Here is a 22,070-nt window from a genome sequence, read left to right as displayed (position 1 = left end):
TTTTTTTGAGACAGAGCCTCACTCTGTCACCCAGGCTGGAGTACAGTGACACAATCCCAGCTCACTGTAACCTCCGACTCCCTGGGTTTTCAGGCGATTCTCATACCTCAGCCTCCCTCGTAGCTGGGATTACAGGCGTGCACTACCATGCCCAGCTAGTTTTTTGTATTTTTAGTAGAGAAGAGGTTTTGCCATGTTGGCAAGGCTGGTCTTGAACTTGTGAGCTGAAGCAATCCACTCACCTCAGCCTCCCAAAGTGCTGGGATTACGGGCGTGAGCCACCGTGCCTGGCCCATCTGCTGAACATATTATTTTCATTAATAAAAATCCTCTTTTCTTGGAAGTGTCTACTATACTTATTTAAATACATCTCAATTAAATTTGCTTCAGAGGAACAAATTCTTCTTTATACGTTATATATACTACGTTCACTTCCCAACAGACTCCACCAGTGTTGGGAAGAAAGGCAGGTATCTGCCTCCTTCCAGGTATGGCAGCTCTGAAGACTACGTGCTAAGGGCGTGCTGACGCTGCACCTGATGCTGCAGGTGGGTTCTCAACCAGCCGCTCCACATGGGATGCGAGGCTTCTGGCCAAGAGCACGTCCATTAACAGCACTTCTGGGGACATCTAATAGACTCTCCCACGTCCACGAGTTTTTCTGCAATCCTTTCCCATGAAAAAAGAGGGCAAGGCAGAAAGAGAGAGGGAGAGTTGGAAAGATGAGAGGATGGAAGGATGGAGGAAAGGAGGGAGGAAGGGAGTGGAAATAAAGACCAACACTCTTGGAAGCAGAAGCAGACCCAACCCCTCCTCCTGCCCTCCCCATGACCAGGGCGCTCGGAGGTGCTCACTCGAACTCACAAACATTTCACCATGGCCTCCGGCCTCCACTCCCTTCTGTGAGCTGCCCATGTAAATAAAAGAGGACCAGTTTTATGACAAGCAAGACTTGATGCAACGCATACGGGACCAAGTATGAAGAGAAGCTCAAGGAGGTTCTGCAACAAGCACTATAACTGGCTGCCAGGAAGAAACGGATTAAAGACAAGGACAATGAGACTACTTTATTTAGATTGGAACAAACTGGTTCTTCTCCCCAAAAATCTCATCATCTGGGCTTCACTTTTATGGTTTGGGAATGGAAGGCAGGACAATTCACAGAGAAACAGAGAAATGATTACACAGGAAAATGTTTAAGGCAAATAACCATAATTTCACATACACACAAATGTCCCAAGTGGCCTGAGACAGGCTAGGAAGACACAGAATAGAGTAAGGAGGCCCCGAGACACGCCACAACAGGTGTTCTATGGACCGAGTTAGCAGAAATACAACAACCAGAGTCCAGGCTAAACACGACGTGGCTGCCAGGAATTCCCTAAAAAATAGGGATGTTTTTCCAGGGGCCACCCCAGGACCACCACCACCAGTACACTCTGAGAAGACAGGCCGAGGAGGGGTCTCAGGAAGGCCATCTTCCTTGTGTACCTTCCAGGGGCCTTCAACTGCTGGCCATTTGCACGCTCTGGGGGTCATCCGTGCAGTGTAATTCTGTATTTAAAACATGTGGTGGTGGTTGATTTTATTTTTTTTAAGTGAACTTGCTGTTTGTGTGAGGAAAGCTCTCCTGGCAGAAGAGCACTGGAGGTTCAAGGCAAGGGCTGGCCTATGGCTCCCAACCGCCGAGGCCTTTAGATGGGCAGGTGGTCCCCAGGCCAACTGAGAGAGCTGATGGTCCCCATGGACCACTGTGCTGGGACTGCCTGTGTCGATTCTCTGCTAAAACCAGGGAGCGGTGGCATCTTCAGGGGAGAGTCAGGCACAGGGCTGAGCAGCAGCTCCAGGCTTCCCAAGTGCCTTTTTTCCCAGCTGCTGAGATTCCGGCTAACATCAGTGGCATCCAGCAGGTGGGGGTGGAAGAGCCATGGTGAACCGCAGGCTTTATTTCTCCCTTCCAGCTCTTCCTCTGACACACTGAAAAGGGAGGCTGCTTCTGTCCCTCACCGTCCCATTTCTGAGTGATGTCAACTCCTGCTTCCAACCATTCCCCTTGTGGAGCTTCCAGCTGTAAAACCAACAGAAGTCTGATTCCCACAGCAGGTGCACCTCAGCCTCCAGAGCACACAGCCCCCAACCTGGGGAGAGCCACTCTGACCACCAGACCTTCTCTCCCAGGTTTTTTTTTTTTTTTTTTTTTGGCCAGATTTCCTCTACTTCATCTTCTGCCTCTTCCACTGAACTTTTTACTTTAGCTTTTATTTTCCAAGACTTTTTGTTTTCTACATACTCTTTTTCTTAAAATCTGTACTCTGTTCTGATTTTGTTCACACACTACACTCTCTGCTCTCTCTTCGGGGATGGGATGTTCTTTTTTTTTTTTGAGACAGAGTTTCACTCTTGTTGCCCAGGCTGGAGTGCAATGGCACAATCTCGGCTCACTGCAAACTCCACTTCGTGGGTTCAAGTGATTTTCCCACCCCAGCCTCCTGAGTAGCTGGGAGTACAGGTACTCATCACTAAGCCTGGCTAATTTTTTGTATTTTTAGTAGAGACAGGGTTTTACCATGTTGGCCAGGCAGGTCTTGAACTCCTGACCTCAGGTGATCCACCTGCCTTGGCTTCCCAAAGTACTGGGATTACAGGCGTGAGCCAGTGTGTCTGGCCAATGTTCTCTCTCTTTGAAACCCTTTGTGTCATTCGTGATCTCTGCCTTTCCTGCTATCACCAGGGGCTGACCTCTCAGGAAGGAGCTGTACACACCTGTGAGGTACACACGCTGGGTCCTGGTCTCCCATGATTTCCTCACCCAGAAAGCTTCTGGGGTCCAGCTGCAGGAGCCAGGCAGCAGCTGTGAAAGCTGCAGACCCCTGCCTGGCGGGATGGAATCCCCACAGCACCTAACCAACCACAGGAAGGGGCCCAAGCGGCAGCGCAGTGGCACAGGCTCCAAACCACAGTTACATCGGCCAGCGGCACCACTCTGGCGCCAATGACATTTCTTTCTGACCCTACCAAATGTTCACAATGTCCCCACCTGAGACTGGGGTAAGACAGGCCTCCTAGAAACATCTCTATTTTTAGATTGCATCTGGGCACTCAGTCTGAATAATGAGTTAATTTGGGGGGAAAAATAAAGTTTTTTAAATTACATATTTTGATGTCTACTATGCCTGGAGGTCAAATGACTGAGCAAAGCTTCTACACAGCCAATTAAGAGAATGAAGATGGTTCCCGCCTGTAATCCCAGAACTTTGGGAGGCTGAGGCGGGCAGATCACGAGGTCAGGAGATCGAGACCATCCTAGCTAATACAGTGAAAGAAACCCTGTCTCTACTAAAAACACAAAAAAGTAGCCGGGCATGGTGGCAGGCGCCTGTAGTCCCAGTTACTCGGGAGGCTGAGGTAGGAGAATGGCGTGAACCCGGGAGGCGGAGCTTGCAGTGAGCCAAGATCGCGCCACTGCACTCCAGCCTGGGCGACAGAGTGAGACTCCGTCTCAAAAAAAAAAAAAGGAATGAGGACAATGCTTTCTATTTAGGGGGAGAAAACAATTAAAAAGGTGGTGAAACTAATTTCCCTGGAGATCTGTGATAAATACAAAGACACTTATTTCTCTATTGTGAATTAAGTTCTACCAAGAAGAGAATATAAATCTAACTGTTAAAAACTATACTAACTTATAGGCCGGGCGCAGTGGCTCATGCCTGTAATCCCAGCACCTTGGGAGGCCGAGGTAGGTGGATCACCTGAGGTCAGGAGTCCTAGACCAGCTTGACCAACATGGAGAAACCCCATCTCTACTAAAAATATAAAATTAGCCGGGTATGGTGGTGCATGCCTGTAATCCCAGCTACTCGGGAGGCTGAGGCAGGAGAGCTGCTTGAACCTGGGAGGTGGAGATTGTGGTGAGCCGAGATCGCGCCATTGCACTCCAGCCTGGTTAACAAGAGTGAGACTCCATCTCAATCAATCAATCAATAAAACCTTATACTAACTTATAAAAGCAGGCATAACTATGTTAAGAAATACATTTTTTAAAAAGAAAGAAAGAGAAGCAATGTCCACAATCTCATCGCACTAAACGAGTGTCTGTTCTTTTAGGACAGCTCCCTGTGCGCTGGGAGGTGTAAGCCATCAGCAGTGTGGCTGAGGCAAGGCGCCCACCTCTCTAGCCTCAACTTCCTCCTCCAGCAACGAGGCAGCACTCCAGCAAGATGGAAGAGCTATAACTCAGCGGCGCCCTCGCTCCCCACACAGGAGGGGCTGTGTCTGCTTGGGAAAGCCTCCTGATCACCACGGAGGGGGCCCGAGCACAGGCCCACAGCTCAGAACACAAAGCCATGGAGACCACAATGGCCTCCCACCTATCAAGAGCAGCCCCAAGGTGGAAGGCACAGGCACACGTGATGCCTGCAAAGTTCCAAAGGGAAAGTGGTTTACAACCAAAAACTCCACACTGGATAAAGCACCAGTCACGGACACACATGGAATAAAGACACTGATCTCAAAAAACGATCTCATATACCCCATTCCAGATACCACCGAAGGACATGCACTACCAAGCCAAACTAAAAGCCAAGAAAAAGAAAAATGAATGACTTGTAAAACCAGGGAGCCAATCCCAGAAAGGGAGAGGGAATCTCTGCACTTGAAAAGCCATCTCAGAATGAGTGTAGCACAGAACAAACAAGGAGCCAATGCGGAAGAGAGGAGGGGAATGATGGAAGGGACAGTGCCAAAGAAAACCAGACCGAGCCTACCCGATGTATGTCCAGGTACGGAGCTTCGCAACATGGCCATAATATCTGGGGACAAATTAGTGACAGCTACAAAGAAAAACTAACAAAAAGCAAGGCAATTATCAACTCCAGAGAAAGCAAAAGTTTATGTAAGTGTAGCTCTCGACTACAATTCTGCTGTCATAGTTACACAGTCATAGTATTATCAACACCAAACGCTGACTGAACCATAGCTAAAAGCATGGTTTTTAACCATACTAATCAGGATGGCGTGGGGCCGGGCGCGGTGGCTCATGCCTGTAATCCCAGCACATCGGGAGGCTGAGGCGGGTGGATCACCTGAGGTCAGGAATTCAAGACCAGCCTGGCCAAAGTGGCAAAATCTCATCTCTACTAAAAATGCAAAAAAATTAGGCTGGGCGCAGTGGCTCATGCCTGTAATCCCAGCACTTTAGGAGGCTGAGGCGGGTGGACCACGAGGTCAGGAGATCAAGACCAGCCTGGCTAATATGGTGAAACACCATCTCTACTAAAAGATACAAAAAATTAGCTGGGCGTGGTGGTGGGCCCCTGTAGTACCAGTGACTCAGGAGGCTGAGGCAGGAGCATGGCGTGAACCTGGGAGGCGGAGCTTGCAGTGAGCCGAGATGGCACCCCTGTACTCTAGCCTGGGCAACAGAGCGAGACTCCGTCTCAAAAACAAAAAAAAAAATTAGCGGGCGTGGTGTTGGGCACCTGTAGTCCCAGCTACTCAGGAGCCTGAGGCAGGAGAATCTCTTGAACCCAGGAGGCAGAGGCTACAGTGAGTGAAATCACGCTACTACACTGCAGCCTGGGTGGCAGAGCAAGACTCCATCCTAAAAAATATATCAAAATCAAAATAAAAAGGACGATGCGGGAGAAGGGAAGAGAGTTTGGAAGTGTATGTGGGAGAGATAGGTGACAGAGAGAAAGAGGTAATTATGTAAAAGAGTTACAATTTCAATTTAATAGATGTGATCTAAGGCCAAAAAAGAAAACAAAGAAATTAGCAATATAAACCTGTGACTTAAGACACATGAAGGTAGATGCTGGAAAAATAATTTTACAAGTTTACAATAGTTATCTGACCAACTATAATCAGTGGGGCCAGGGCTGGGCTTGGTTTTGGTTGGAGGCTCTATAGAACTGTTTGACTTTTTAAACCTATTATCGTAAAATTATCTTGTAATAAACACACAAGTAAAACTAGTTTTTAAAAACAAAAACCAAAACAAACCACAGGACTGAATCTTTTGAGTCTCACGACAAGAGGGAGGCGAAGACGTGGACTCCGTGGCTGAGTCACTGGGGAGCTGCCCTTCCAGCCGAGAAGGGAGAGGGGGCCCCGGAGAGCAGGAGAGGGAGCTGCTTCAGGCTTCTGCCCCACACGCTCTCTCAGCTCAAGTCCTGCATGTCGTAGTGACGGGAGCCTCTTCCTCAAGCCCATCTTTCCTTTGTGTTTCCTGGGGCCCTTCAGGGGTCAGCACGGCACAGAGAAGAGCAGAGTTGAGAAAGACGTGGAGACAGAGGGCCCCAGGCCCCACATGAGGCATTTCAGGGTGGTAGGGACAGAGGATCCCGAGCCCCACATGAGCCCCAGGGAGCACCGGCATTTTAGGGAGGGGGTATCGGGTGGTAGAGACAGAGGACCCCGAGCCCCACATGAGCCCCAGGGAGCACAGGCATTTCAGGGAGGGGGGGGTCTCAGGCGGGGAGAGGTTGAGTTAACGTCAAATAAATGTCAAAAGACACAGTGGCTTCAGCTGACAGGAGTTAGACCATCACAACTGCAACAATGAGAGCTGGGATCCACTGGGTGCTGGGGCTGGAAGACGGTGAGGTGGGCAAATCAGTCTGTGCTGCGGCAGCTCAATGTGGGGACTCACGACCTACATGGCTTCCTGGGGTGGCCTGGACTTGGGAGCTCTGAAAGGATTATTTTAACAATTAAACGTGGTTTCCATAAAATATATCAGAAGCTGGTTACCTGTGCACGTAATGAAGCTGATGGATGGAGTCAATGGCCAGCACCATTTCACCAATGTAGAACCTCGCCATATCTTCTGGAAGCTTATCTTCAAATTTGCTGAGCAGGGTCAGTAAATCACCACCCACATAGTAATCCATGACTAAGTACTACAAATTGTAAAGAGAAGGGGAGAGAATACCACATTTAGTCACCACCAAACCTGACAATTAAAGGCCAGCCTTTCATGGTGAGGTTCTCAGGCTCCAGGTCTGGCTCGTGGCATCTCAGCTGCTCTTCTGTCACCCGAGACCCTCCTTCTGGAAGGCATGCCCCGACGTGTCCACGATGCCGCCATCTTCAGGTGTGCATATGGCAGAGAGCGGACTTCAGTAAGTGATATATTTAATCAATGGGAGGAATGCTGAAAGGGTTTGATGTTGGAGAGGGCACTCTAAAAGCTAGTGACCCAAAGCAGAAGCACAGTTAATAGCCCATCAATCCTATGGGTTTAAAAATAATTATTTAAAAATAATCCTATGGCCCTCATGTTACGGACCAGACCACAGAATGGAGGCGAAGTATCTAACATCACAAATGGTATCAGCAGTTCTTATTGGAAAGATTATATCATAAAAGAGCCGAAAAATAATTACTTATAGGTTCACTCCAACAGAAACCTCAGAAAAGCTCCTGCTTAAGTAGAAATTGGAGTATCGGAAGAAAAAACATCTGCTAACAGGGTTGAACCCGTCACTTCCCTGCTAGTTCCCTCCCCACCGGGCCAGCCATGTGCTCGGAGTGGGCGACCCCGAGGTGAGCCTGTGTGGAGCTCTGCCTGAGGACAGCCTGTCTCTTGCAGCACTTAGAAAGTTCAGACCACAAAGCCCACAGTCTGTGGAGGCCCCAGTGGGGAGATCTCACAGGTCAGAGAGGCCCAGGACAGGTAAGACCATCATAGCCAGAGTCAGGGTGGCAGCCAATACCTCCATCTCCGGGACCACTGTGCCTCAGGGACTGCTGGGGAAGCACGTGGCCTGCACCTCACAGGAGCTGCCTTCCTTGGTGCAAATTTCCTGTGATGAGATGGATGCTCTGGTCTGGACAGCTAGCTTTTAACCAACCCACACAGGGAGGAAACGCCCTGTTATCAGTTGGGGCAGTGACCCTGTAGTATTTATTGAGAACCCAATCATATCAGCTTCTGTCACCATGAAGGCCTACGCTCGGGCCCAGGCTGTGAGACGCAGGCCAGTGCTGTCCTGTTCACGCTCCCACCTACCCTAGCCTCCGGCACCAAGACCCCATCAACATGGGAGGCTTGGGGATGGGCCCAGGGTCGCCCAGCAGGCAAGGACCGAGCAAAGACCTGGGCCCAACAGTCAGACTCCACGCCCATCACATCCAACCAGACTGCGTGTCTCCAAAGGAAGGGAAGCGCCACACGGGTGGGGCTTGTCTGAGAAAGGGAGGGGCCCAGCTAGATCAGAGGAAATGACAGAAGCCTTCATTTTAGGTCCTTGCTCTCAAAAGAATCTTTACCAGCAAACTCTCATCCCTTCCAAGCCTCTCCACAGCTGTCCCGCCCTGTGGAGCCTTCCTCAAGCCGCCACCAAGGGCAGCCTCAGCCTCCCTGCCCTGGCTCAGGCACTGCCTGTCCTTCCCCGCCGAGTTTTTCAGTTTGTTCATTTGCTTGTGGACCCTCACCGTGGCCCTGTTGGCCCCTCTGGCAACGGGGGCACTGGCATGCACGAGACAGCAAGGTCCCTGGCTCAGCGGAGCTCACACTGGGGGCGGGAGAGACCGTGGTCAGCACAGAGAGCAGGCAGTGGTGAGTGCCAGCCGACCGCAGGTCCCCTGGTGAGGTGGCCCGGCCAGAGGCTGCCAAGCAAAGGCCTGATGAGAGCCAGGGTTGTGCTCCAGATGAAGGGGTGCGTGCAAAGCGGCTAGGAGGAAAGTGGCAGTGGCACGCTGGAGCCTGCCAAATGGGGAGGGCCGGCCACAGTGGGGGCTGCAGCCCTGCTCTCAGAGCAGTGAGTGGGTGATGTTCCCCAACTACGTTCAGAAGCCCAGGCATGGAGGTGCCGCTGTGTGCAGAGGGCAGTGGAGAGAGGCATTGAAGGCATTCCAGAGCGAGACGCCGGGGCTGACAGACACACAGGGGCCAGGGAGATGCCGTGAACGAAGGGCGAAGGGCCAGGCCCTCGGGCCTGTGAAGAAAGCTGTGGGGTTGAGTCAAGCCCTTACTAGCTGAGCCCCGGCCGTGTCCACGTCTGCCTAGAATTCTAAGATGAGCAGGAGCATCCTACAGCAGCACTGGGTCTGATCAATGGTCTCCTGGAACACGGTCTGTGAGGAAAGCTAACGCGGGAGCTCGTGAGGTAGACGGCAGAGACCCACTCCAGAATGAGAACCAGACCTAGCCTGTTCTGTCACAGAACGCGGGGTGCTGAGTTAAGCCAGTAAGTTTCAGTTAGCAGTCCAACAGGTCTAATTTTGATAAAACTCCGCGAGATAGCTCCAATACAAACTGTAGCAGAACCCACCCAGAACCGGTGGGTGGCCAGAGGAACCCATGTTTCCCTATCACTATGAGAGGCACCTGACACCAGCCTGCACTCCGGCCAGCCTTACAACCATAGGAAGGGGAACTGGCCTAACCCTCAACACCCCTGCTCAAGGCGGCAGGTGTGCATTGCAGAAGCCAGCCCCGCAGACACGGGCCAGAAAGCTTCCGAGGCCTCGCCTTTGTTCTGTCATCCTTAATTTTCATGGTACTTCTACCTGGGCAACTCCAAAACCTCGAGAACATGGAATCTTCACAGGGGCTCCTAACTGATGTGTCTTAACTTAGAATACACCCGGCAACAGCTAACATTTTAGATGGCAGCATGCTAATTTCAGAAAAATATTAGAAACAAAACAAGCAGCATTATCTTCCTTCGTACAGATCCCAGTTGCCTGTACTCCTTAGAAACTTCACTCAGTTCTTATCAAAAGTGGAAATGAACTGGAGACAGTCCACCAGGGTCCCAGGAGCAGGGACACTGAGCAGGAAGCGGGGGGGGGGGGTTTATGTGGAGATGGCCCCAGAGCAGAGGACCCGGAACCTGCTTGCCAGGCTAGAGCTGGGACTAGGACACAGGGGCTGTCATCCATGTGGTCACTTTGGGCAAGTGACTTTGCCTCTCTCTGCCCCAGACACCCCCTTATGAAACGGTGGAATCACTGGGTCGTTGGGAAGCCTGACGGGGACCCTTGTGGGCCTGAAATGTCCTAAGTGCTCAACAAACACCAGCTGCCCCCTCTGCTGGGCAAACACATATATGTAAAGTCTAAATAATCAGCACACTCTTTTCTCTAATCCTGGGTGTTCAAATCTCAGGGCTTTCTCTGATGCTTCAAGGATTACGCAGGGTGAATGGAAGGATCCGACACTACTCCATCTGCTGTGAACCAGCGGAGCGCACACCCAGAAGCTTCAGGTGGACACACGCGTTGGCTGTCGTGGAAAAGGAAGCCTCGGGTCCCTGCCCTGAGGTTCGGTGACCACAGCGACCACACCCCTCTCGCCACCGCTGCAGAAACGGTGCCACTGGGAATGAGTCGGGCTCAGACCTGCTTCTCTGAAGTCTGCAGGTGTCCCGTCCACCCAGAGCTCCAGCAGTGGACACTTTTAGGTTCAGGCAAAGCTGGAGAGTCATTCTAGGAATAAAAAGTCCTGAACAAGGCGGTCTGCGGGCCACTCAGCGGCCGAGACCAAGGGCTGGTTTCCCCTTCACCGCTAAGTCAGCTGCCTTAGAGTGCAGTAGAGGCGAACGCACTTGACGATGCGCACGCATGTGCGCCATGAGGCTGCTCCGTCCGTCCTGAAAGGAAGCCCTGTGTAAGTCAGAAAAATACACAGGCGGCGTGAGACCAAGAGTCACCTAAAACCTGTCAGAAGGGCCTGGGGCAGCTGCCCCACCGCGGGACGACAAGAGGGCTGCAGGCACACGAGAGGCACTCCCTGACTCAGCCCAAGATGAGATGGAGGCAAAAACGTCCACATGGCTGAATCCCCACTGCAGTTCCTTATTCCCAATAATCCAAGATTCAAAGTGTTTCAAACTCCCAGATGATTTAAATGTAACAAACCCAGCAAACGAACTAATCAGCTTCTCTAGTGATTAGCAAAAAACGAAGTCCTTACTTTCACAGGTTTATTTTTAAAAAGTTCTACCTGACAATTACTGTATGAAAACAAGCCCCTCCATTTTATCCAGTCCAATACACATTTTTAAAATGTCAGTTCCATGTTGTCTTACTGAATTTTTAATGACAGCATAAAGGAACAAAGCCAGAGCGAATGCCCTGACCAAGTCTCTGGCCGTGCAACCTACCAGGTGGTTCTCGTCCTGAAAGGCGTAGTGCAGCGCGGTGATCCACTGGCAGTCGCCGTTCACCAGCACGTCGCGCTCCTCTCGGAAGCACGCGGTCTGCAAAGCAATGAGGGGCGTCAGTCTGTGTTTACTGGGAAGTAGGTCAGAGAGCGTACTGCCAGTCTCGGGATCCCTGCTGGGACAGCGGCTCCAGCCATGGTGTCCTTGCCTTCCAGGCTCCTCCTTGTGCACCACCCCGAGACTGCAGAGGCTGAGTCATCCCTCATCCCTTCCTCTCCCAACCCCTGTGCACTTCCAAGGGCTGCTGAGGACGCCCTTGCACCCTGCTGTCCCACAGGCACCATTTCTGTGGCCGACACTTAAGATTCACCCCACCCTCATGTGGATTCCTCACTGGACTCCTCCCACCCGGCACCACCTGACTTCTCTACCAGATCAACCTCCGCCAAGTATCCATGGCATGGGCGGCCCCACGTGTCTGCCCTCTCCGTCCTATACCCACTGTTGAGCTGCCATGCAGCTGGCAGCACAGGGCACACACGTTTGCTGAAATCACAGTATAGGGATGACACGATTGTGACAGACTCCACGAGGAAGGCCTACGGCCAGCAGCACAGGGCGAGAAGCTGCCCTCTATCCTGCTATGGCTTCCAGGAGAGTTTTAATGCCCAGGTGGCATCTCTGTTTAAAAGTCACCAGGCCTGGCTGAGTGCAGTGGCTCACACTTGTAAACCTAGCACTTTGGAAGGCCAAGGTGGGTGGATCACCTGAAGTCAGGAGTTCAAGACCAGCCTGGCCAACATGATGAAACCCCACCTCTACTAAAAACTAGAAAAACTAGTCAGGCGTGGTGGCAGGTACCTGTAATCCCAGCTACGCGGGAGGCTGAGGTAGGAAAACTGCCTGAACCCAGCAGGCAGAGGTTGTGGTGAGCAGAAATTGCACCACTGTACTCCAGCCTGGACCACAGAGCGAGACTGTCTCAAAAAAAGAAAAAAAAAAAAAGTCACCACGCCTTTGGCAAAATTTTAACATGATTTCTTCTTTATTGAGCACAGAACAAGATTTAAACTGTCTTACATTTGAAACTTGTCAAGCTTAACAAAAATATAAGTACATTATGGAGAGCTTGCTATGTGAGGCACGAGGGCACGGTTCTGACTGGCTCTCAGCTGAGTCTCACAGTGACCTCTGAAACTTGTTTCTTCTACAAGGTTTTCTTTTACTAAGTAAACTTTAAAAAGTTTTCCTTTCAGGCTGGCCATGGTGGCTCACGCTATAATCCTAGCACTTTGGGAGGCCAAGGAGGGAGGATCACTTGAGCCCAGGAGTTTGAGACCAGCCTAGGCAACATAGTGAGACCCTGTCTCTACAAAGAATCTTAAAAATTAGCTGGGTGTGGTGGCACCCATCTGCAGTCCCAGCTACTCAAGAGGCTGAGGTGGGAAGATCGATGAGCCCAGCCGAGATCACACCACTGTACTCTAGCCCGTACAACAGAGTAACAGAGTGAGACCCTGTCTCTAAAACAAGAAAAAAAAGGGTTTTCTTTTAAAATGAAATGGTTGGCTGCGCACAGTGACTCATCATGTTTGTAATCCCAGCACTTTGGGAGGCCAAGGCGGATGGATCACAAGGTCGGGAGATCGACACCAGCTTGGCCAACATGGTGAAACCCTGTTTCTACTAAAAATACAAAAATGAGCTAGGCGTGGTGGCGGGTGCCTGTAATCCCAGCTACTCAGGAGGCTGAGGCAGGAGAATCATTTGAACCCAAGAGGCGGAGGTTGCAGTGAGCCAAGATTGCACCACTGCACTCCAGCCTGGGCGACAGGGAGAGACTCTGTCTCAAAAAAGAAAAAAAAAAAAGAAAAAAGAAATGAAATGGTTGTTGCAGCTGTGTCCCAGTTCTACTAATGACAACATGACAGGGGTCAGCATTCAGCTTGCTAATGTCCAGACATGCAGAGACCAGCAGTTCTGGAATCATCACGACCCCTCTGCCAACGGCCACAAGGGCCTGGTGAAGGGACAACTACAAGGAAACCTGAGGCCCGGTGTGCCTGTCCACCTGTCCTCCAGAACACACCCCCAGAAAGAAATGGGGATGGAGTGCTGAGTCCCAGGTGAGGTGAGGCCGTGGGCTCAGGAGGCCGAGGCTGCCCCGGGGATCTGCGGCATCTGCGCCAACGCCTCTAGGAGACACTCCCTGAAGCCCTGCCTGGCAGCTGCCCAGAGCATTTAGGAAAAACCCATTCTTAAACTAGGGACTGCCCGCAGGGTGACCTGCTGACAGGAAACTTATGTATTATCCAGCAGCTTTGTCTAAGGAGCAGAGAGAGAAACTTTTAATATTTTTTAAACAAGTGAGATGAAATAAAGACCTAGCCTGGTGGAAAAATTATAAACTTACACTGCTTAGCAACTCTTCTACCTACCAACCTCTTGTTTAATTCATGCTTTTAATCATTTGTAAATCAGTATTATAAAATCTAATGTTTAAAGTAATTCTATGAAATAAAAATAAAAAGATAAATTATTTGCAACTAGCACCATATTTATATCTCTTACACACACATAGAGCCCATTATACATACTCCAGGATACTCATCACGACTAGCAAACATTCTTGGGCTTTTCTGAGCATGCCAGTTAAACTGGATCTGTGTAACCAGATTCAAATTAAATCAGCAATATTTACTCTTTTAAAATGTACTCATCTAACATGACATTTGTGTAAATACCAAACACCTTATACCTCTCCACACTTTCATGTAACAGTAGCTACTTTTTCCCCCTAAAAGTCTGCTCCAACAGCATTCCCATGTTTGCCACTGTTCGGGGTGGGGAAAGGGCTGCTGGGGCTGAAGGCAGGCCCAGTGGAAGCATACGGTGAGATGACTGAGTGAGGATGGAGGCAAAGAGAGCAAAGGCTTCTCCCAAAGAAGGAAGGGAGACCGTGTGCATCCCAGAAGCTGAGAGATGCAGGGAGCCGAAGCAATCACAGGCCACTGATATTTTGAGACCAAGGTGACTGCAAAATGGTGCTAACTCTTGTCAACCAACATGTGTTCAGTGAGCAACAAATGGGTGCGAGACCTTGTGCTAGGTGCCACAGCAGGGAAAGGGGAAATGGGTCTGGAGCGGAGGAGAGAAAAGTCAGAATGACTGAGTCACAAGGAACTGGTAACACCCCCAAGTTAACAAAACCCAGGGTCCTGGAGAGATCTGGCCCAAATTGATGGCTGCACTGCTGTCAGCCCAAGGTGTCAACCATCATGGGCAACACAGGCACAAATTCCAGGACCAAAGAGGAAAGGGTCACCTCAAATTAGGAGGAGGGTGACAGTGGTAAGAGGAGAGGGTCTAGAAACCCAAGAAGGACTTCCCAAAATGAGGAGGTGGCCACGTTGAGAGGCATCCAACACCAGAAGCAAATGCTGACCACAGGGCGGAGCAGCCTACAGCCGCCGCAGCGCTGCCAGGCACAGGCCTCGCTCACGGCGGGTCAGAGACACACGGGGCCACAGCAAACCATTGTGATGAACGGCAGCCTGCAAGGAGGGACTACTGCCTTCTGGCAGAGGCAGGAGTCACGGGAGCGGATGGAGCATGATGCACGGAGCAGATCTGAAGCAGGAAGCAGCAGGTCAACTGGCCACGAAGGGCCTGGGCTCTGAGTGTAGGGGAGGGAAGATAGAGGGCAGGCGAGGATAGAAACTCAAGATGGCCAGAGAGAAAAAGCGTGGGCTCCCCAGCAGGCCTGGCCTGCCTTGGGCAGGCAGGAGGGAGACCAGGGGCTGAGCACGTGGCTATAGAGATGGGGTCAGGGGCATGGAACAGCCACCAAGAAGACTGACACTGAACTAAGAAACAGGAGCTGATCAAAGCCTGCTGAGTAGTGGTCCACTTTCATCTGTAACCGTGAGGCTCCTCTAGGTGGGACTCTAAAGACCCATTCTGTATGTGAGCAGTGTCCAAATGTGTTCATTCCTCTTGTGTATGGAGCAAAACTGCAATCAATGCTAAAACTCTCCTGAAGCTTTTTATTTGCCTTTACAGTAAACAGAACCCTGCCAAAATTGTCGAGGGTGCGCTCTCAGGAACGGTGTCCAGCAAGCGAGGGATCGCCAAGGCAGGGAGCAACAGGCGCCAGGAGGAGGCTGAGACCTCCCCAGCAGAGAGTGCTCGCTCTGTCCTGGGCGAAGGGAGGCCCAGGGCTGAGGGGTGACTGCAGCTTTTCCCCAGCTGGCTTCACAGTCACTTTCTGCTCATCCCAAACCCCATTCCTATGGCTTTTCAAGCTCCATACTTACCTCTGCTCTTTTCAGCATCTCCCACTTGTTGAGGATTTTCATTGCATAAATTCGTTCAGTATTCTTCATTTTGACAACAGCAACCTGCAATGCAAATGTGAGTTGAACAAAGATGTGGTTCCCAGAACAAAAGGCTAGCATGCTGGAACCAACCACACTGTGGTGAAAACAGCCTAGGAGCCTGCAAAACCAGCAGTGACTGAAAGCCAAGTTTTCCATGTAAATGAAGATTTGCCCTTTTATGCATCGAAACTTGACCCCACTGCAACCTGAAGGGTCCTGCCTGTGCATTCGAAAGCTTCACTGTGAGTGGCGGGCACGTGGTAGCTCACTGCCCTCTACTTTGGGTTACGTCTGCAGATTTCCATTTACAACAAAGGCAGAAAAAAATTTCTAATGTTTGATAGCAGAGTAGGATAACTGTCGTTAATGACAAATGTACTGTGCATTTTAAAATAGCTAAGTGATGCTAGGCACGGTGGCTCGTGCCTGTAATCCCAGCACTTTGGGAGGCTGAGGCAGGAGGATCACTTGAGGCCAGGAGTTTGAGACCAGCCTGTCCAACATGGTGAAATCCCATCTCTACTAAAAATACAAAAAAATAAGCCGGGTGTGGTGGCATGCTTCTATAATCCCAGCTACTCAGGAGGCTGAGGCAGGAGAATTGCTTGAACCTGGGAGGTTACAGTGAGCCGAGATCATGGCACTGCACTCCAGCCTGGGCGACACAGTGAGACTCTGTCTCAAAAAAAAAAAAAATTCAGCTGGGCAAGGTGGCTCACACCTGTAATCCCAGCACTTTGGGAGGCCAAGGTGGGTGGATCACCTGAGGTCAGGAGTTTGAGACCAGCCTGGTCAACATGGTGAAACCCCGTCTCTACTAAAAATACGAAAACTACCCCGGCATGGCAGCGCACACCTGTAGTCCCATCTACTCGGGAGGCTGAGGCAGGAGAACAACTTGAACTTGAGAGGCAGAGGTTGCAGTGAGCCGAGATCACGCCACTGCACTCTAGCCTCGGTGACAAAGCGAGACTGTGTCTCAAAAAAAATTTAAAAAAACTTAAAAAAAAATTTTAACCCTCCCCCTAAAAAACCCACCTTTTAAAAACTCAAGATTACCTCCCAAGCTTGTCTGTTTTCAACAGCCCCTACTCCCTGCTCCACCACCCCCTCCCCCGGCCCGCCTTCTATCTGCGGCTGCCACTGTCCCACCACTGACGGTGCCTTCTACCCGTGCCCCCCACCCTGTCTCTTCTGTATGTGGCTCCCCCCACCCGCCTAGCATGTGCCAGTTCCGGCACCAAGAACCTTTTCTTCACAAAGGCAGAGACTAGCCACGTGGGCTCTGGAGTTTAACTCTTGCAAATTCACTTCTCTGTGGCTCAGGTTCCACCACTACAAGAGGTTAAGGGCAGGACTGGCCTCCTGAGACAGCTATGAGGACCCACGAGTCCTGACATTTAATGTGCCCAGCACGGTGTGGAGCACAGTCAGCACTCAGTGTGTGGCCACCAGCCACATTCTTTAAAACACAACTCAAGCGCCACCTCCTTCAGGAAGTCCTCTTGGACTTTTCAGTCTCTACCAAATCTTGAATGAGCTCCTCCATCACTACCAACACCCGTCAAGATGTCTGCACCACTGTCTGGCACATTCCACCCTACATAAGTCACTCACGCACAGGCCCAAGTCTCCACCTCAGCACTTCCTGTAAGCTACTCACTGGCAGTGACAGTGGCTTCCCTACCTTCTGGCTGCCAACGGCAAGCAGCCAGCATGTCCCCGTGCCTGTGGCAGCCATGGCCTGAAGAGTTCTTAAATGGCATCATCACCTACCTCCCTGTTTCTAACATCAACTACCACACAGTCACATCATAGAGTCACCGTGAGAGCTGCCATTCACCGGGCACGTTCTGCGTGCCAGAGATGGTGCTGAGCCGCACATCTGCACCCCCACTTCACCCTCACGCGACCCCAGCTGCGGGAGATTTCTAAAATCCATCTCGCACAGATACGGACCCTGAGGCTCCAAGAGAACAAGACCAAGGAGCGAATCCAAGAAGCAAAGGCCACGTGGGAGGGACAGGCTCCCTTCAATCAGGAGGAGCTCAAAAAGCGATCCGTGTTATCTTCTCTGCAACTCACACGAAACTGAGTTTCGCATTAAGTTCTTTGGCAAAAAAGAGTACTAAAAATAACTGTAAACTATTCTGTTAAAACAATTTTCTCTCTCATTCCTTCATTTCCCTTGGTCGTGTCTCTGCCCTGGTGTGCCTCTCCCTCCCTCCTAACTGCACTCTGGAAAGTCTGGCCATGGCTGAAAGGCTCTGTGTGGCCTGGGCCCTGCTCACCTCCAAGCCCTCACACCTGGCGCAGCTTAATGCTTGGTAGCAGGCAGACAGGGAATCACTTAATGCAATCCGTTTTTATTTTTTAAAGGCTTTCTCAACCAGGTACAGCGGCTCATGCCTATAATCCCAGCACTCTGGAAGGCAGAGGCAGGAGAATCACTTGAGCCCAGGAATTCAAGACTATTCTGGGCGACACAGCGAGATCCCTGTCTCTACTAAAAAGAAAAAAGGAAAACACCTAGCTGGGTGTGGTGGTGCACGCCTGTGGCCCCAGCTACTTGGGAGGCTGGGGCGGGAGAGCTGCTTGAGTCCAGGAGTTCAAGACCAGTCTGGGTGACATAGTGACACCCCTTTTCTACAAATAATAAAAAAAATTGGCCGGGCGTGGTAGCACATGCCTGCAGTCACAGCTACTCAGGAGGCTGAGAAAGGAGGATCACCTGAGTCTGGGTGGCAGAGGCTGCAGTGAGCTGTGATCAGGCCAGCACACTCCAGCCTGGGTGACAGAGCAAGACCCTATCTCAAACAACACAAACAAACAATCTGCCTCATCCTGGCCCGTGGTAAATTGACTCTGGCTGGTGAGGCCTGGATCCAGGGTCTATACGAGATAAACTGGGAGCTCCAGTCACCCGGGATGAGCCTTGGAGGGACTGCTCTCCTCCCCATTCCTCTGGCGAGACTCATTCACAGGGATGGTGCTGCAAGACGGGGGCTATTTCCCTGAAGTACTGAGTTGCCTTCTTTCACGCCTGCACGTTGGAAAGCGCGTGTCCTGCACGGTAAAGGCCATCTCGCTTTGTAGTTGTGTCCAGTAGGTTTGCTGTGGGCAGAGCACACCTGCTGCTGGGATGTGACACAGGGTGTTTTCTTGTTTGATTTTTCCTCAGTGAACCAACCGGCATAGTTCTCCAGCCGAGGAGAGCTCAGATCAAACCTCGGCATAGGTGCTAAGGCACTGCACAGTTTAAGAAGCAAAGCTTTTCCGGTGACTCACTGTCAAACCACCTGAGGCAGTCCCGCAGCCGCTGAGGGAGGCTGACCTCTCCCTTGGTCCTGCCAGAACCGTCTTGCGAGGCCAAGGCAGGTCTGTGGAGACGGCCTGGAAGGCAAGGCCACACCGTGCCACGGGCCTCCCAGGGCAGGGCTCCTAGCCCCATACAAGGGACCTGGTGAGCCTCTCCAGCTGCACCCGCATGGCTGGCCCTCTAGCCCTAGGCAAAGCCAACAGGACCCAGAGCCACACTAGGTGTGTCAATGGCAAGCAAGCATAGAGCATGCAAACAGCTGCTATTCAACCCTCTCTGTGTTTTTTGGAAAATGCCAAGAAGTCAAAATTCAATTAACAAATGGAGTTTCAGAAACTATGTCAGAAGGCTGGGCGCGGGGGCTCACACCTGTAATCCCAGCACTTTGGGAGGCCTGGGCGGGTGGCTCACTTGAGGCCAGGAGTTCGAGACCAGCCTGGCCAACACGGCAAAACCTCATTTCTACAATAAATACAAAAATTAGCTAGGTGTGGTGTCAGCACCTGTAGTCCCAGCTACTCGGGAGGCTGAGGCATGAGGATAGCTTGAACCCAGAAGGCAGAGGTTGCCGTGAGCCAAGATGGCACCACTGCACTCCAGCCTGGGTGACAGTGCAAGACTCTATCTCAAAAACAAAAACTACATCTGAAGAAATTATTTTTGGTCCCAACAATATCCCAGGTTAGTCAGAAGCTTCCAAGTTTCCTTTCTCTTCGTTCTATCTTTCAGATTTTCTCCCCGGCTCCTCGGAAGGCCGAGGTGGGGATATCACTTGAGCCCAGGAGTTCAAGTCCAGCCTGGGCAACACGGTGAGACCTCATCTAGAAAGAGAGATAGGAAAAAACAAACTCTCCAAATGATACCAATTACCTCATCCCCAAACCAATGTACAGGTCCATAAAAATGGAAGCTGCTGATGTGAAATGGAAGCTGCTGATGTCTTGGCAATTTAGGCAAAGTTAACAAAATGAAGTTCATCTTACCTCACCAAAAGCACCTCTTCCAATTACTTTAATTATTTCAAAGTCTTCTCGATGAAGCTGCATTTCTTTCACCAGCTGTGTAAATGGTTTAGCTACAAGTAAAACAGTAAAACCAACAATTTAGTCTAATCAGTTGATACCCATATAAAATTTTAATTGATTGGGGTATTGCACTAAGTTATACTTTCAAAAAAGTGTATGTTTAAAAATATTTCGTACCTGACAAGTTTTGGAAAGTGAACATTTATACTAACAGGCACAGAGGATGGTCCTGAGCCTCTGCAGTCATGCACTTGGTAACAGTGTTTCGGCCGACAACGGACCACATACATAACAGTGATCCTGTGAGATTACACTACTATACTTTTACCGAATCTTTTCCATGTTTAGATACATAAATATGGCCAGGCGCGGTGGCTCACGCCTGTAATCCCAGCACCTTAGGAGGCTGAGGCAGGCGGATCGCCTGAGATCAAGAGTTTGAGACCAGCCAGACCAACATGGTGAAATCTCATCTCTACTAAAAATACAAAAATTAGCCAGATGTGGTGGCGGGTGCCTGTAATCTCAGCCACTCAGGAGGCTGACACAAGAGAATTGTTTGAACCAAGGAGCCGGAGGTTGCAATGAGCCAAGATTGTGCCACTGCACTCCAGTCTGGGCAACAAAGCGAGACTACATCTCAAAAAAATAAATAAAAATAGATACACAAAAACCACTGTGCCACAGCTGCCTACAGGGTTCGGAACTGTTGCACCCTGCATAGATACGTAACCCAGGAGCAGCAGGTTGTGCCACGTGGCCTAGGTGCAGGGTAGGTTTTGCCATCTGAGTCTGTGCCGTGCTGTTGTCATGTTCGCACAATGACAAAAGCCACCTAACAACACATTTCTCCGACGGTATCCCCATCATTATGCAACACGCAATAGGTACTTCAGTATCTATCAGAGCCAACATCACCACTGCAAAAGTCTCCTGGTCAAAGCCAACAGGTGGACACCTACTGAGAGAGCAACTGACGGGCGCCCGCAGCCCACGCGCAGGACACAAGTGTGTGAGGTGAGTGACCGCTGAGCTCCACCTGCCTGCATGTGGGAGCCACAGGGCAGCTGGAGGAACACAAGACATTCTCCAAGCCAACACTGGTCCTAAAAGTGCCGGAGGTCTCCCTGGACACCCACGGCAGTCCCGGAGAGGCCCTGTGGCGTCTGTAACAGTAATATCCACCACTCAGGCACTTTACACGGCTCTTCCTGACCTCCTCTCTCGGACTCTCTGAGAGAAATTCTGTTATTATCCACACTTCACAGATGAGAAAACTCAGTCAGGTTTCTGCGGGCCCTGGACCAAGCTGGACAGTGTCCCCAGCAAAACTCATGGCTGCTCAGAACCTGTGACTGTCACCTCATTTGGAAACAGGGTCCTTACAGACGTAACCAGTGAAGACAAGGGCACCTGCTGGAATAGGGTGGGCCCTAAGTCCAACAAGATTGTAGGATCCAGCCCCACAGGATCGGTGGGCTTTTCTCCCCGTGTGTGGAGACGAGAGATTGTAGAAATAAAGACACAAGACAAAGAGATAAAAGCAAAGGCAGCTGGGCCCGGGCAGCACTACCACCAAGACACCGAGGCCGGCAGCGGCCCCGACTGCCAGGCTGTGCTGATATTTATTGGATACAAGACAAAGGGGCAGGGAAAGGAGTGTGAGCCATCTCCAGTGATAGGTAAGGTCATGTGGGTCACAAGGTCATGTGGGTCACGTGTCCACTGGACAGGGGGCCCTTCCCTGCCTGGCAGCCGAGGCAGAGAGAAAGAGAGGAGAGAGAGACAGCTTACGCCATTATTTCTGCATATCAGAGACGTTTAGGACTTTCACTAATTTGCTACTGCTATCTAAAAGGCAGAGCCAGGTGTACAGGATGGAACATGAAGGCGGACCAGGAGCGTGACCGCTGAAGCACAGCATCCCAGGGAGGCGGTCAGGCCTCCGGATAACTGCGGGCGGGTCTGACTGACGTCACGCCCTCCACAGGAGGTGGAGGAGTAGAGTCTTCTCTAAACTCCCCCGGGGAAAGGGAGACTCCCTTTCCTGGTCTGCTAAGTAGAGGGTGTTTTTCCTGGGCACTGCCGCTGCCGCTAGAACACGGTCCGCTTGGCAACAGGCATCTTCCCAGATGCTGGCGTTACCGCTAGACCAAGGAGCCCTCTGGTGGCCCTGCCCGGGCGTGACAGAAGGCTCACACTCTTGTCTTCTGGTCACTTCTCACTATGTCCCCTC

The 22,070-nt window shown here is 51.0% G+C and overlaps 1 protein-coding gene across 1 annotated transcript in view; it reads right to left on the bottom strand.

Annotated features, from left to right (window-relative positions):
* Positions 1–22,070, bottom strand: part of CDC42BPB (CDC42 binding protein kinase beta (DMPK-like)) — a 137,586-nt gene that overhangs the window by 61,618 nt on the left and 53,898 nt on the right. Inside the window, exons 3-5 of the mRNA XM_011951430.1 lie at positions 15,428–15,511; positions 11,112–11,207; positions 6,751–6,899 (exon numbers count right to left, since the gene is read on the bottom strand). Coding sequence (XP_011806820.1) covers positions 6,751–6,899; positions 11,112–11,207; positions 15,428–15,511 — 329 coding nt within the window. The remainder of the gene's footprint in view (positions 1–6,750; positions 6,900–11,111; positions 11,208–15,427; positions 15,512–22,070) is intronic.

This window comes from Colobus angolensis, unplaced genomic scaffold, assembly GCF_000951035.1.
Source record: "Colobus angolensis palliatus isolate OR3802 unplaced genomic scaffold, Cang.pa_1.0 Scaffold32, whole genome shotgun sequence".
In the NCBI taxonomy this organism is placed as follows: Eukaryota; Metazoa; Chordata; class Mammalia; order Primates; family Cercopithecidae; genus Colobus; species Colobus angolensis.
Note: the sequence above shows the minus strand (reverse complement) of the source record. Positions and strands in the feature narration are given on the sequence as shown.